Source organism: Strongylocentrotus purpuratus, unplaced genomic scaffold (genome assembly GCF_000002235.5).
Source record: "Strongylocentrotus purpuratus isolate Spur 01 unplaced genomic scaffold, Spur_5.0 spur5_scaffold_21, whole genome shotgun sequence".
Lineage (NCBI taxonomy): Eukaryota > Metazoa > Echinodermata > Echinoidea > Camarodonta > Strongylocentrotidae > Strongylocentrotus > Strongylocentrotus purpuratus.
Genome location: NW_022145607.1, coordinates 41,353,317 through 41,368,895, shown reverse-complemented (window position 1 = coordinate 41,368,895; position 15,579 = coordinate 41,353,317). Strand labels below are relative to the sequence as shown.

General features: G+C 37.4%; 1 protein-coding gene and 1 long non-coding RNA gene across 4 annotated transcripts in view; both read right to left on the bottom strand.

Annotated features, from left to right (window-relative positions):
- Positions 1 to 1,082: 1,082 nt before the first annotated feature.
- LOC585338 (tubulin alpha-1 chain) overlaps positions 1,083 to 15,579 on the bottom strand; it is a 33,644-nt gene continuing 19,147 nt past the window's right edge. Inside the window, exons 1-3 of one of the 3 annotated variants that reach the window (XM_030994822.1) lie at positions 4,424 to 4,552; positions 3,737 to 3,959; positions 1,087 to 2,420 (exon numbers count right to left, since the gene is read on the bottom strand). In XM_030994822.1, coding sequence (XP_030850682.1) covers positions 1,288 to 2,420; positions 3,737 to 3,959; positions 4,424 to 4,426 — 1,359 coding nt within the window. In that variant the 5' untranslated portion in view covers positions 4,427 to 4,552 and the 3' untranslated portion in view covers positions 1,087 to 1,287. Of the gene's footprint in view, positions 2,421 to 3,736; positions 3,960 to 4,423; positions 4,553 to 15,579 lie in introns of those variants that run through there. The other 2 variants (XM_030994823.1, XM_030994824.1) reach the window with 2 other exon arrangements.
- LOC115928091 lies at positions 6,409 to 9,474 on the bottom strand. The gene is made up of 4 exons (XR_004065869.1): positions 9,332 to 9,474; positions 8,619 to 8,811; positions 8,253 to 8,367; positions 6,409 to 7,273 (listed from the first exon to the last, which is right to left on the bottom strand). It is a non-coding gene; the product is annotated as an uncharacterized LOC115928091 (long non-coding RNA).

Genomic DNA, 15,579 nt, shown 5'->3' with positions numbered 1-15,579 from the left:
CTTATTAGAAAGGAAAAGGGGGCAATTTTCAATATTAAAGGTGGCATTTATTCAAGGTGAAGAGGGGCATCGTCAGAAATGAAAAGTGGGCACTTATAAGAAGGAAAAGGGGCGCTTGTATCAAAGGAAATGGCACTTCTTAAAGCAAAAGGTAACCTCTCAGATTCGAATATGGGCGCAATTATCTTTGGTAAAGGGGGGGGGGGCAATTACTAGATGTGGTGAGGGCACTTATAAGAATGTGGAACGGGCACCTATTAGAAATGAAAATGGGCACTTATCTAAAGTAAAAGTGGGCACTTATCCTATGTAAAAAGAGACATTATTGGGGTACTTGAAAAAGTGGGGGGACTATGACCCCCCCCCCCCTCCCCCTGGTCCGCCGCCTCTCTTCGTTGTCATTCTCGAGAGCAGCCAAATCCTCACGAGCCTCGGAGAACTTTCCTTCCTCCATACCCTCTCCCTTTACCCTCTACGCTTGGCGTACATTATCATCGTCATCATCATCATCCTCATCATCATCATCGTCATCACCATATTATCATCTCCATGTCATACCTTAGCATATCACCATCATTATAATCATTTTCATCATCGTGATCATCATCACGAGCCCCCGAAAACTTTCTTTCCTTCATACCCTCTCCCTGTACCCTCTACGCTTGGCGTACATTATCATCGTCATCATCATCATCATCCTCATCGTCATCACCATATTATCATCTCCATGTCATACCTTAGCATATCACCATCATCATAATCACCATCCCACCGTCCCACCATACTATCGTTAGTCTTGTCGTCTTCATCGTACCATTATCATCATCATCCTCCTCATCATAATCATCATTATTATCATTATCACCATCATATTATAATCTCCATATCATACATTAGCATATCATCAACATATAATCACCATCATCATAATCATCAGTTTTACCAACATGTACTAATTAATTCCATCTGAATGGACATTATGCCGACAAGATTCATTTAAAAATGTTCTCCTGCACACACATTTTACACTCAATTGTTATGGTAACTGAAGCAGCAAAAAACAAAAAACAAGGCAAGAAATGTTTACGTATTTTGTTGATATAATTGCATATATGTCAAAAGTCATGTTTATGAAAAATATTGTGAAGTGAATAATTTCTTTCATCTTATACCGGCAAGGCCGGGGGGAGAATACAATTGGTGAAAAGTATTTAACTGCTAGAACCTAAATGGGAATTCATTTAGTAGAGTAGCTTTAAGATGACCTTAAAGAGTGTCAGAATCTGTCTAATATTCTTCGCCTTCCTCCTCTTCTCCCTCTGCGTCGACGGAGTCGGTACCGACTTCTTCGTAGTCCTTCTCGAGAGCAGCCAAATCCTCACGAGCTTCGGAGAACTCTCCTTCCTCCATACCCTCTCCGACGTACCAATGGACGAAAGCACGCTTGGCGTACATCAGATCGAACTTGTGGTCGAGACGGGCCCAGGCCTCGGCAATCGCGGTGGTGTTGCTCAACATGCAGACGGCACGCTGAACCTTGGCAAGATCACCACCAGGGACGACAGTGGGTGGCTGGTAGTTGATACCGACCTTGAAACCAGTTGGACACCAGTCTACGAACTGGATAGTACGCTTGGTCTTGATGGTAGCGATGGCGGCGTTGACATCCTTGGGGACGACATCACCACGGTACAGGAGACAGCAGGCCATGTACTTGCCGTGACGGGGATCGCACTTAACCATCTGGTTGGCGGGCTCGAAGCAGGCGTTGGTGATCTCGGCAACGGTCAACTGCTCGTGGTAGGCTTTCTCAGCAGAGATGACTGGGGCGTAGGTGGCCAGAGGGAAATGGATACGTGGGTAAGGCACCAAGTTGGTCTGGAACTCGGTAAGATCGACGTTGAGAGCGCCGTCGAATCGAAGAGAAGCTGTGATGGAGGAGACGATCTGGCCGACGAGACGGTTCAGGTTGGTGTAGGTGGGACGCTCGATGTCGAGGTTACGTCTGCAGATATCGTAGATGGCCTCGTTGTCGACCATAAAGGCACAGTCGGAATGCTCGAGGGTGGTGTGAGTTGTCAGGATAGAGTTGTAAGGCTCGACAACGGCGGTGGAGATCTGTGGAGCGGGGTAGACGGCAAATTCAAGCTTGGACTTCTTTCCGTAATCGACGGAGAGACGCTCCATGAGAAGGGAGGTGAAGCCAGATCCGGTGCCGCCACCGAAGCTGTGGAAGATGAGGAATCCCTGAAGACCTGTGCACTGGTCAGCCAGCTTCCTGATCCTGTCGAGGACAATATCGATCAGCTCCTTTCCGACGGTGTAGTGACCACGGGCGTAGTTGTTGGCAGCATCTTCCTTGCCGGTGATCAGCTGCTCAGGATGGAAGAGCTGACGGTAGGTACCGGTACGGACCTCATCTGAAAAGGGGAAAATTAAAGAATAAATTCTTAGTTCAGAAAAAAAAGAATGATAACGATAAATAACACACATGCTACTTGTTCAGCTATTAATATTATGTTTTATGTTTTAAATTTATAGATATTGATCTGCATTAAAAATGAATTATTCGTATAAATGGCTTTTGGTGTTTGATCACATAATATATAACGATAACAGGAACTATGTCAAATGACAATTTCAATTTAGAAATGTCTTTACCTACGATAGACATTGTCAACTCGCCTATAATCACAAACATTCTTCATGTTGACATTGCCCCCATCATACGAAGTAAGTCGACTACATCTCATCGTGAACGAAAGTTAAAGAGAGATCCATCCTTAATAGCACGACTACTTTTAGATTCAATTCTATTTCAAGGTAACATTTTTTCCCCCGATAATTTTCATCACATATGATTCAGCTTCCAATTCATATTTACAACAATCATTCTTATCATGAGGATCAAAATTACATAATAATTTGATGGTCAACGTAGAGAGTTATATGGAACTAAGATATTGTGAAAATACTGTTGATCACATACAACGGTAAATGTATTGTGTACTTATTTTTTTTGAACGAAATGAATACTGGTGGGTATAGACCGGTTACCAACATTTCCAAATTGGAAGCATACTTTTCAAACAAAGGTTGTTCTTGACAACTTGTAAGCTTGCCTGAGGCTTGCCCGACATATCAACAAATAATGTATGCAGAGTGGATTCAGTTCATTCATTCAAACAGGTTAATGGAATATATTGTCACTAGGTCCCCAGAAGAGCAACATCCATTCATTTGAATATGTCTGTAAAACGGTCTTGAAAGGAGCAGGAATGTAAAGCTGCTGTCAATCAATCTGAATTTGAATAGTCCTGAGTTAAATTATTTCGATTAATTCACCTTAATTTCTGTCTGTTCTTCTATTTCAAGTTTTATCTCGTCTTTCCTTTTATTTTGTTGTTGATTTTTGTGTGTGCAATGTTATTCCTACATGTTTGTTATTTTATATAGTACTGTTTGGTATGGAACCAATTGTCAATGTATTGTATTTTAATGTATCTTTCACTATCTTTTGTAAATTCAGACTATTTCAGCCTATGGCTGCCATTTGAATGAACAAATGTACATTTTTTAAAATTAATAAACCAGTTCAAATCATATCAAATCCACTCAAATAAGTTTGAGATATCTCGCTGACATGTACTAAGTCCAGCATTCCAGGCTCTTACATGTATGTACATAGGGACTGTTCATGTTACCATGGTTACATCAATAATAAAACAAATCTTACCGACTACGGTTGGCTCGAGATCGACGAAGACGCAACGGGGAACGTGCTTGCCAGCTCCAGTCTCACTGAAGAAGGTGTTGAAGGAGTCGTCACCACCTCCGATGGTCTTGTCTGAGGGCATCTGGCCATCAGGCTGGATGCCGTGCTCCAGGCAGTACAACTCCCAACAGGCATTGCCCATCTGGACTCCGGCTTGGCCGACATGGATAGAGATACATTCACGCTGAAACGAAACGAAAATTCGATAAAATAGTCAAATAGAGTAGGCGTTGAATTAGAGGCAATTATGCTTCGAATATTTTTCACGGATCTGAACGGCCGCGTGAGTAGTATACCAGTTATATTTTGTGAGATATAACACTACAGCATCACTACTCGTAAAGAAATGAATTGAATCACAGCTCTACAACCCGTGGTACAAAGAGAAATGTAGCATAAACATCTGACATAATAACTCTAAAAATCTACGTCTGTAGAAATCATGATCTCATTTACATAGACATAAATATACTAGTAGTGCAAAAAGCGCGAGCGGCTCCAAAATTATGTATCGACAGTTGGTTTCTATTCGCAACAGAACATTAAATGCTTTTATTACACATTATCGTTGATGAAATCCCTTCCATTATTATCATTTTGCTGAATGAATGTTTTACAATCGGAAAAATATAGAAAAGCCCAGCTTACCATGTTGAAGATAGGGTCGAAACTAAAAGGCGTTTATGAAAATCGTTGAAAGGTGCTCCGCGACGTACGTACGATGCGTTGTCATGTAGCACGAAATATGGCGGTTCTTTTCTCTTGTGCAGCCTTATATGATTCAAATGGTGAGTGAACGACTCAATCCCGTTGCTATGCAAACAAAACGTAGCGCTTTGGCCCCCGCAGTACCAGTTCAGCGATTTTGTACAAACAGATCTTTGTGTGCGTGGCATGGATCAGGCGGTGCGCTCGGGTGCAATTAACTCACGATTTCGTTTTGATTTGACCTTGCTTTTCTATTGAATAAACACGTTGTTTACGTGAAACCGCTGGGAAAGTGTCGCAGCAAACCTGCCATAACTTTGGCATATGACAATGAATCTTAAAGATCTTTACATTTTTGAAAAGAGGAATAATCATTTAAACTATACATTACATTTTTTTTTGTAATAACGAAGAAAAAATGGGGGCAAAAGGACAAGAAACTTTGTATGAAAAAAAAAAAAAAAGAGTCCGAAATAATGCCTAAAATTACACATTTTTAATATTTGGACAATAACGATATTCGAATATGTTATTGAATAACTATTAAAGAAAATTTCTGTGAAATATCAATTTCATAAACCAATTCGGCCGGATGTGTCTGGTAATGATCCAACATAATGCATTTTCATACCTTCAATACGAGCACCGATCTACCGAGTCGTCCCCACATTACATCGCGGGTGATGACGTCATGCTCAATAGCACAGTCCCACACACTCTAGTTTGTGTTGGCGTTGATCGGTAAAAACGGCTTTCAACATGATTTCGTGGCATAGATTGTAATTGTTGCAGTGTTTGAATTAACCCCCAAATTTCTCCAACATTAATAACAAATGTATATTACGGAAATAAAGCTAAATTACACTGATTATCTTAGCTTTACTGTAAATAAGACGGAATAACGTGGCGTCAAACATGTACATTGCCTGTACATTGTCATGAATATCGTCTGCACCAGCAGTGCACCGCGAGCCCATATGCCTAGCTATAGCCTGTGTCCATCGTAGGAGCAGGAGGTGTACTCCACCAATACTACTTTAAAATAGTAGTAGTTGTATAAGTAGTAGCAGTCGTAGATGTAATAATAATGATAGTAATAATAATATTAATAACAATCATAATAATAATCAAATATTATTTGTAGGGGAATAGCAGGGTATTTCCCGGCAGAAGGGGGGGGGGGGGGATTATGCGTAATTCGCCACTCTTCATCCAATTTAAAATAAATGAAGATCCCCCCACCCCCAATAGCAAACCCCTGGGTAATATATCAAAATAATAGATATACTTCATGATTATAATGATGCTGCTGCTTAGATTAATAATGGTAATAATGATAATTAAAAAGTAATAGTACTTATAACAGGGAGGTGTTTTACCCTGCTTATAATAATGATTGTTATTATTATTATTATTCATTATAATGGTTATAATAATACTTCGGGTAGGAAGAAGTCAAGGAAAAATATCCCAACAATGAATGACCATGCAAGAAATATATAGGTAGCTAGATACCTAGCTGTAGGCCACCATTTATTGCAATAGCATTAACCCTTTATTGCTTGCTTTTTTTTTTTAATGTTAAGTTGACTCAAGCGATGATTGTCTAACATCACTTTGTGATTTAATTTTTTTTTTTTAATGAATTAACCCAAGTCTTTGTTTTGTGAAATAAATTCTGGAACCAACTGAGAAGAAACCCGGAGCCTTTGTCGACACATCCACGCCATTATAAACACTCACTTTAAATTCTGGCACAAAAATCCACATACCACATGCACACTTGCATTTACCTTTCTCACAATGATCCATGTACCACCTTCATGTAAATCACTCTCCGATTATATATAGATATCTCTGAATATCATTTCATCATTTACTGCAAAACATTAACCACTCGACCAATGAATAACACAAAACAGCAATTTCATTTTAAAAACAATTCTCAATCTGCATATTATAATTGCCACTTCACTTCAGATACAATAGGCAAGATACTTCCATTATGTAACTTGCATACAAAACAGGAATGCTTCTTTTTTTTCTTCAATGCAATAACACTGTATATTTGTGTGTTAAATGTACTTGTATACTTAACTTAACATGTATACAAAAACGAAAGACTCAAATAAATACTTATATCCATGTCTCACATACTTTTCATTGTACATCTAATACTTCTTCAATAAATATTAAGCTTTGTATAAATAATAAAACAATCTGTTTTGAAAGCCATTACTTTATGTTTACTGTCATCTTTGGTTCAATCATGCGCCAATAACACGCAATTGTTCAAATGTGTACATGAATGAACATTATTGGAAACAAGTGAAATGTGAAAATCTACATGGAGTTCATAACTTGCATAATAATGATGAAGATGCACGTATGACATGGACTAACCAAGTCGAAAATAGGCACAAAATATGCAGGTAATGTTGCAATGATACATGTAATGTTGTACTATGCAACATCAATTGTAATTAAAAAAGTATGCATATAAATTTGAATATGTAAGGAAACAGGTCTATTGCCAATTGTCTGAACTTTTCACTTATTCACAACTTCTAAAACAAATACTTTAAATTGTCCAAGCATTGAAAGCACTATTCTCTGGAACACCAGGAATTAATGTACTAAGTACAAGTTAACCCTATCGTGTGTACCATATTGTAACCAGAGTGCTAGTTTTACACTACTTTCGGGCTTCCTGACTCCTTCACTATGAAATCACCATCCAAACTGAAGAACACTGGTAGCCAGTGCTGACATATTTAAGGGAGCGCCATTCTGCAATAAAATAGAAAAACAATTAATGAATTGAAATTCAATTATATTACAGCAACTAAAGAAAAAAAAAGAGAAATTTAACATGATTTATATTTCACATTCATATGGTTATATATTAACTCTAACATTAGACAGCATAACTTACATACACTACTCTATAACAGACATTACCAAAGTATTATATGATCAAGAGCCAGATTATGGAAAGAACTTCAAAAAATACCTCAAATGGATCTCACAGCTCAGATAGGCATGATATTCATAAATGATAATTAGGTCAAATTTGGTCTACATGCATGATAATAACCTTCAAGACATTGTGTTTTTCAGCAGTGGCGTAATGAGCTAAAAAAAATTGGAGGGGGAATAACGGAGCTAAAGTTTTGGATATGGTGCATGATTTTTTTTTTAAACAAAAAAAAAGAGCAAGCGAGAAAAAAAAATCTACATTTTCTAATTTTTAAATAAATAATTCTGTCACAGAATTTTTGGTAGATAATTTGATTTTTCTTTGTCTAATTCTAAAAAGGAAAAAGAGGCAGATTTTAGAAGAATTTAAATGCAAATTGTAATGTTGAAAAATACAATGAGGATTTAACCAAAAAATACCCTTTTCGTGAAAAATTGGGGGTGTTTCAGTGTACAATGAGGTCAAGTTCAGCAAAAGCAAAGTATTAAGATCTGGAAATCATTGTTTCCACATTCATCAGAGTGAACAAAAAATTACTTTAGGAATATTAAGATCTAAAGCTCCTGATGAGTACTTCTTAAATGTTAAAGAAAACAAGACTCTCATTTATCTTGATAATTAGACACTGGATTGAAAAAGACTAGTGTCACCAGGCACTGTGAGAGAAATTTAAAAACAAATGGTACATGTTGTTTCTCAGAATGATTTGACATCACCAAGGAACATTGCCTTTAATGACTTCATGGTGATGAAAAAAATGCTAACTCTACTTAACAGTACATATCTTACCTAGTTGCATGAAGACAAATCTGCTTGGGCACTAGGGTTGGTGAACACTCCACAGAGCCATGGTGGGATGTAGAATCTGTGATCACTCTGAGGGAACGACCAGACAGCTTCAACACTGAATGGAAGAAAGGAAAAATATTGTAAGTGAATAATGAGAGTTAACATGTATGAATATACATAATTACAAGTCTAGTGCTTGACGTGACGTTGTCGGAACGGCAGGAAAATCAGTGCCGTGGCTTGAGACTCCAACCAAATGTGGGAGGGTTGACAGCCATGTCTTACCATGGTAGACTTATAGCAAAAAACAATTTGGTATTCAAGAATTTCCACATGAAAAATACACACACGTTCTTGCATATTTACCTAAGTACGAGGTCACATCACGTCAGCCTGGCCAGGCTCGGCAGCGGCCGCCAGCAGTGTCGGCCGTTCTTCAATGCTCGACCAATGTGTATCATGCATTAGGACATCTGCCAAGTCATGAAGTTGAGAAGGGGAGCTGGAGGTTACTTGAAGGTAAGGCTACATGAAGGTTTCATGGCCCTGCCTACATATTCTATATGAAAGAAGGTGAAGAAATTATTATATTTTTTTTGTAGAGATTTGAAGGTAAAACAGGTTAAATACTAGACTCTACAACATTGCCATTGATAAAGTTTGACTTTAGTTTAGAGTTTAGTAAGTAGGATGAGGTGTCGTGTGTAATACAGCTGCATGCACTTGAAATTGGGTCGACAATTCATTGGCTCCAAGATTCGTTCATTAATATTGCCGAGACCCGTGAATATGAATCATTGCCATTTATATTACGATCACTGTAACTCATGAGCTTCGCCGCCGACGGCTTGGCGGCGGAGCTCCCTGGAGTTACGGTCAATGAAGCTAATGCAGCTGTGCTGCAGAGCAGTAGCACTATCAGTCAGGCATTATGAATGGCACATACTAGACCCTATGCGTAGCAGATTCGCCAGCTTTTTTTTTTTTTTACCTATGAATACCTATTTTTCATGGAAAAGGAATATCAAACATCGATTTATGGACAAAAATACTTCATTACAATTGAAATGCGCCCTTACCTTTGTTTCTTTAGAGGGTTTTACAAAGTCAAAGATCCACTCGGCTCGGCTGAAATCAAAACAATACCTCTCGATCACTGCATGCAATCAATAATGCGTGTAGACCTCTAGCGCAGCTTTACGTGCTAGGAGGCAGCAATCTCACACATGAATAGTCTAAACACAAATTACAAACGAACGTACACAATAAATACGATGCGGTTGATCGGCAAGTTTGACAGTAGACTCACGGTGTAAATTTTTAATTATTCTTTTTAACATCATTAAGTTAAAAAAAATATTATATTTTACTACTATTTAGGTATCATCAATTGTCACTGGTATATCTGTTTTGAGTGGAATCAGATGAGTATTGTACAGTGGTGTTTGAAATGTTGAGAATCAATCGCACAGATTTTAATACACAGCCAGGATAGTAATGCAGCTATGTGTGCTCACGATCAGCTGTCTGCGTAGGTTTACGTAATTTCGTGTCAATGCGCATGCGCCAGTCTTTGATCGAGTGGTGACGTCGATTTTCTCGTAAGTTTGCTGCTTCTCGATTTCTGAAAAACACCCCATTCATTTTCCATTGTATCTCCGAAAATAAGTGATGGTCACAGCGAAAATTTCGTCACCAGCACCGTAAAGGTCTCATGAATATGCATATTAAGTTTCATGAATAAATAGCCATATTGCCAGATGTGTCTGATAATAATCTGAGGGTAGTTTTCGGAGACGACTGAACATGAAATGTTTGATAAAATGATAAATAGATCATCACTTAATACAATTTTTCATATATAGTTCGATATGACCATTTTACATCATTCCTGAGAGTCTGAGCGAAATCCGCCGACGAACAAAGAAGATATGAGAGAGAGAAATTTCGGTGAAAAGTGAGCTTGGCAACGTGAGTGCTTCGATGACCGTTGAATATTCAAAACGATTTCGGTGTTATCAGTGAGATAATTGGCATGCTCCGCACCGCCTGGGATTGTTCATATAAACTGTGTATTGGTTGCTACTGGATATCAGCGGGGACGCTAGTCTTGCGTGCCTTGATATCGCAGTAGGTCGTAACGGGTCAGCCGTTGGGCGTGTGACTTGACCGTCATAGTGTTTGGTTACGTCCATGGTTACATTCGCAATGTGCTCATTAGGAATTCAAGGACAATTGAATAATAGCGCATTCGTCATTGTAGGTATTGTTGATTGAAGACAGGTACTTCGATTATTGTGCGTGATCAATAGGTGAATGTCTTATGACTACAATGGCAAGTTGTTTGTCCTTAAAATGTTTATTTGAACAACAAAAATCTGTAGTGTATGCCTATCAAAGTCAGATACTGACATACAGGTGTATCAGAGATATGAGGAATTTTGTATTTTCTGAGTTCTTGAATGGTGCAATAGGTTACGTTCTTGATTGCATGTCTTGCTTATTACCATCGTGCCAAGCTTGTTGTTTGGACGCCTTTGAATAAATTGTCGAACCAAAGTAACCTTTTTTCTCAGTCACACAGTGATATTATCGTATGACACGAGTTTTACGCTTTAAAACATGCTGTGTCTTCCTGCAGGTACGTGTTTGTATGTTAAAGGTAATACAAAGTTTTGGGAAATTTGAAAATTGGGTGGAAAGTTATTCTTTACAAGTTTGATATATTTGGATGCCCCTGTAGGTGTATTGTAAGCACAAGAAAAATTAGCCCCTGAAACACTTCTCCTTTCGAGAAAAATTGAATATAAACATTTACCGGTGCTCACGGTAAATTTTGATACATTTCAAATAGCGCCTACGGCCGTACAATGGTAGTTGTGACCGTGAAAATCTCAGAATATGTAGTTGTGATATATAATTTCCAAACGGGGATAGCTAATTGGTCGATTTTAGTCTAGAAACATTGTTTTATAGCTTAATTAATATATTGAGCTTGAGAGGGAGCTATGTAACATAAAGAGTTTATTATTTACAATTTCATAACTTTAGACTCGATTTCAACCGCGACAACGATCACTGAATATTGTAGGATCGCATATGCTTCTAATATGTTCATTTGAACCAAATTCATGACCCCATCCCAAAACTTTGTATTACCTTAAACAAAATTATTACTCAAGCACAACAAATGCTAATTAGGTATTTAGGTGGTAGTCCCTTGACAATCTACAAGTATGTCCTTTTTAATCTAGACATTGAAAGTTAAACGAATTAAACATAATACTGAACCTTCGAATAGGAGCACATTTTTGTTGTATTGTTGGAAAGTATAGCGACATTTCTATTTGTAAACATATCGTAATATGCCTGTTGTCAAAAGGAGGTTGTTCTTTAACAAAGTTCATACTTTAAAATCAGACAATGGAGCTGTTGGCTTGTTTTTTGTTTTGTTTTATAATTATTTTGTTTATAATACATTTTGTTCCAAGAGGTGGAATTGAAGTTCTTCTGGTCGTTCTCAAAATGTTCATTACAAAACAACAACAACGCTGTGACAATAAGTTGCTTTAATATGCCGTTAATTCGGATACTGTCAGGTCAAAGAAAAGAGGAATTGGTATGTTCTGAATCTTTATACATTCTTGATTGCATGTCTTGCTCATTATAATTATGCCAAGGTTTTTAACTAACAGAGGTATTTGGTTCTGCAAGTGGAAGCTTTTCATTTATTCTTAAAACACCAAACGTGACAACTACTTCTATGCCAGACTTTTTATATCAGACACACATTGATGATTTGAAGTATTGTCACGCACTAACTTAAGAATTGATAAACTCCTGATTGTATTGGACTTATATATTTAATGTGCTGGACAATACTCAAGGTGTTAATACTTATGCAATATAATGATTGCAGGCCGTTTGTTAATGTAATCCCAAACATAACCAGGTATAGGGTAAGTTATTTCTTACCGAAGGGTTTAATTGATAGGTTTATCATGCAGCTTATCACTTTTGAATATGCACAAAATAGAAGAGTTAGGCTAATTAGGATTCGAAAGCTTTTGTTAATTTTTAAAATTCTCTTAAAACAGCATGTTAATTTTACATACACGTGGAAATCGGTGGATTTGTGCTTTGATTTTTTTTAATTTTAAGGAAGAGGGGGTAAATTTTGGGCAGTCTTTGCTTGGGAAGGTCTTGCAAAACTACTGCAAAACTACTGCTCAGGAAATAAGTACTTTCTTGAGTAGACGGGTTTCTTTTAATTGTAGGGTTTGGTACTATTGGGGCTTTGTTGTTGTTGTTTTTTGTTTTGTCTTTCTTATTATTTCTTGCATTTACTCTTTTATGTCGTTTTACTTTCTTTATTCTGTTTTCTTTGGGTTGGAGGGCTGTGCGGTTTGTTTCGTCAAATAAGAGACCTGAATATTTTCTTAGATCATGTCCCTTTGTTACAACTCTTAAAACGAGAATCTATACAAATACTGAATCATGTAGACCAGGGCCCTGTCCTACAAAGAGTTGCGATTGATCCAAATCAACCGCAAGTCCTCTAACCAATCGCAAGTTTGCAGTCTCCTATCTCTTACAGGTGTATGTACATAGTTGCGATTGATATTAATCACAAATAAGTTGAGATTGATATCAACTCTTTGTAAGACAGGGCCCAGGTGTTAAAACCACACCCGAAAGCCTACATAATAGAAGCGACCATGCTTTCGTAAAAGCTCTGGGAGCACCCCTCGTATTAGATGAAATAAAGGAAATAAACGAAATGGTTTATGATCCAAATAGTCAAGGTATCGAAAGCGCAGTAAATGGCATTACAAACTGTATTTTAACAAATGCCGATAAAGCCAGAATAAGGCAAAAGATACACAGAGTAAGAAAGAAACGAAGAATACTAAGTGCCAATTGTTACGCTCAGTGGCGGACCCAGGGAGGTGGGTCCCCCCCCCCCCCTTGAGAAAAAAAAATCATGTAAAAACACGTGATTTTTACCTTGCTTGGGGGTGCAAATTTTAAAATTTTCGAGGACCCCCCCCCCCCCCCCAAAAAAAAAAATGTGCTCACGTTCTCGTCGTGCAAATCTAAAAGTCCCTTGTTGATGAGGACATTCTTTTGACGCAAAATGCTGATTATGTAATCCCGCATCATCACAGACAAAAGAACTTTTATAATTCTTCAGATTCTTTTCGCTGGGCCAGGGTAGTTTCAGGAGTATCAGGAGTATTTTCAAAAATTGGAAAGAAATAAAGCCCCAGGAAATGAATTATATTCTAAACGAAATGCTGAAGGCAAGCCCATTCGTGTTGTCACCGATATTGGCAAATATATTTAACTTAATCTTAATCAGTGGTTGTATCCCAGACAACTGCGTGGTCAGTAAGATTTCAAAAAACCGCTTTATAAAAGTGGGTCTGCATGTGACCCCTCAAACTATCGAGGAATATGCCTACCCAGAGCTGTCGGAACTAGGGTTGGGTATTGGTATAGCAGAGAATTAGATTGGTGGACTGATAAGAAGATATGTGTTCAAGTTTCCTACGAAGTGCTTTGAGTATATACCGCATTAGTTTGCATCTTGGTTGCAGGACAGGTTGTTGCTCAATTATGGCACAGTAATTCTGATTTGTGTGGGCATTTAAGTGGCTATGAAATTTCATGAGAAGGATTATTTGGCCAAAAGTGAAGACAGTTGAATTGCATTAGTGAGGGTCCATCCTGATATTGATAGAACGTTTAAAGGGCCCATGACATCGAAATACAAATATAATTCCTGTTGGTGTGCAGTCCTGCATACATCTCATATTTTGATATGTAAACTTCTGAATTTGTTTCATAGATTTTTTATATATTTTTGGAAATATTTGTTTTTCAAACATGCCAAACTTAACTACTATTCTAGAATAGACAATGGGATGTAATTTCCCCAGCTTAAAACACGTTAATAATAGAATTGCATGCTTCCATACATATGTACATTACATCATCATTGCCTTTGTCTTCCTGGTGATGCTACAGCATGTCTGACATAGCAACTTGTATGTTGCTATTGTATTATGTATTGCAACAGGTGGTCGACTTCGGCAAAGGTACATACCACTTTCTCAAGTTAGCTCATTGATGACTGACAGGTGATGTCACAAGGGGAATGAGATATGGAGGTTTTTGGGGTGGAGCTTACCAAGTTTGAAAAACAAATATTTCAAAAAATATTTAAAAATCTATGAAATAAACTTAAAAGTTTACATATCAAAATATGAGATGTATGAAGAACTGCACATCAACAGGAATAGTCATTTAATTTTAAGAAAGTCATATGTAATTAAAACTGTTCAGTGTTGTATCCATGTATTTAAAGCGAAAAAGGGTGAACGTGATCATACAAAAACTGGAGCTCTTTACTTACAACAAGTCTTTTCCTAATGAAAGCATTTACAGTGTTCCGATAGAATGTTCGATGAATAGCGCCGCCTTCGGCGTTCCGGGAACTATGCGTCCAGCAGTAATAAGTTAGACATCGAATTTTGTTATACTTGTGTAGACAGAAATGGTAGATACGTCTTGATTAAATGGAGTATACAAGGACAGAAGATGCTACTTGGAAATGTTTATTTCCCCCACTGGAAATAACGAAGGAGACCAAAAACAATGGTTAAGTGATTTAAGTCAATTGTTATATAGGAATAATATAGAAGGAAATCCAGTAGCACTTGGGGTGACTTCAATGTTATTAGAGACACAAATTTTGATTATTTTGGACAAGTATCAAAAAAGCAAACAAAATTTAGTAAAAAAGTGGGAAGAGTTCATGGATAGTTTTATATTAAGTGATGTATGGAGAAGTAAAAATAAAGATAAAAAGCAATACATGTATACACAGCGAAATTCATTTATGCAAAGCCGCTTAGATTATTGGATTATATCAGATAATTTGAAACAGATAACATCCGAATGTGACATTGTTCCTTCTATAGCCTTTAATCATTCAGCAGTTAATCTGGTTTTCCATAATAGGTCAACGACAAAATAATAAAAATAGAAAATCTTATTGGAAGTTTAATAATAGTCTATTAAGTGACAAGGAATTCGTTAAGAAGATGAGAGAAGAAATACAGACTTTAAAAGTAAAACTGTCTGTTGAAATTAAAGATAAGAGAGTACTATGGGATTTCATGAAAATGGAAATGCAAAAGTTTACAAGTAAACTATCAAGAAAAAGGACGGAGGAACGGAAAGAAAAATAGGAAAATTGGAAAAAGAGATTGAAGACTTAAAAAAGGTTTTATTGTCTATTGGCAATGGACATCATAAAGAT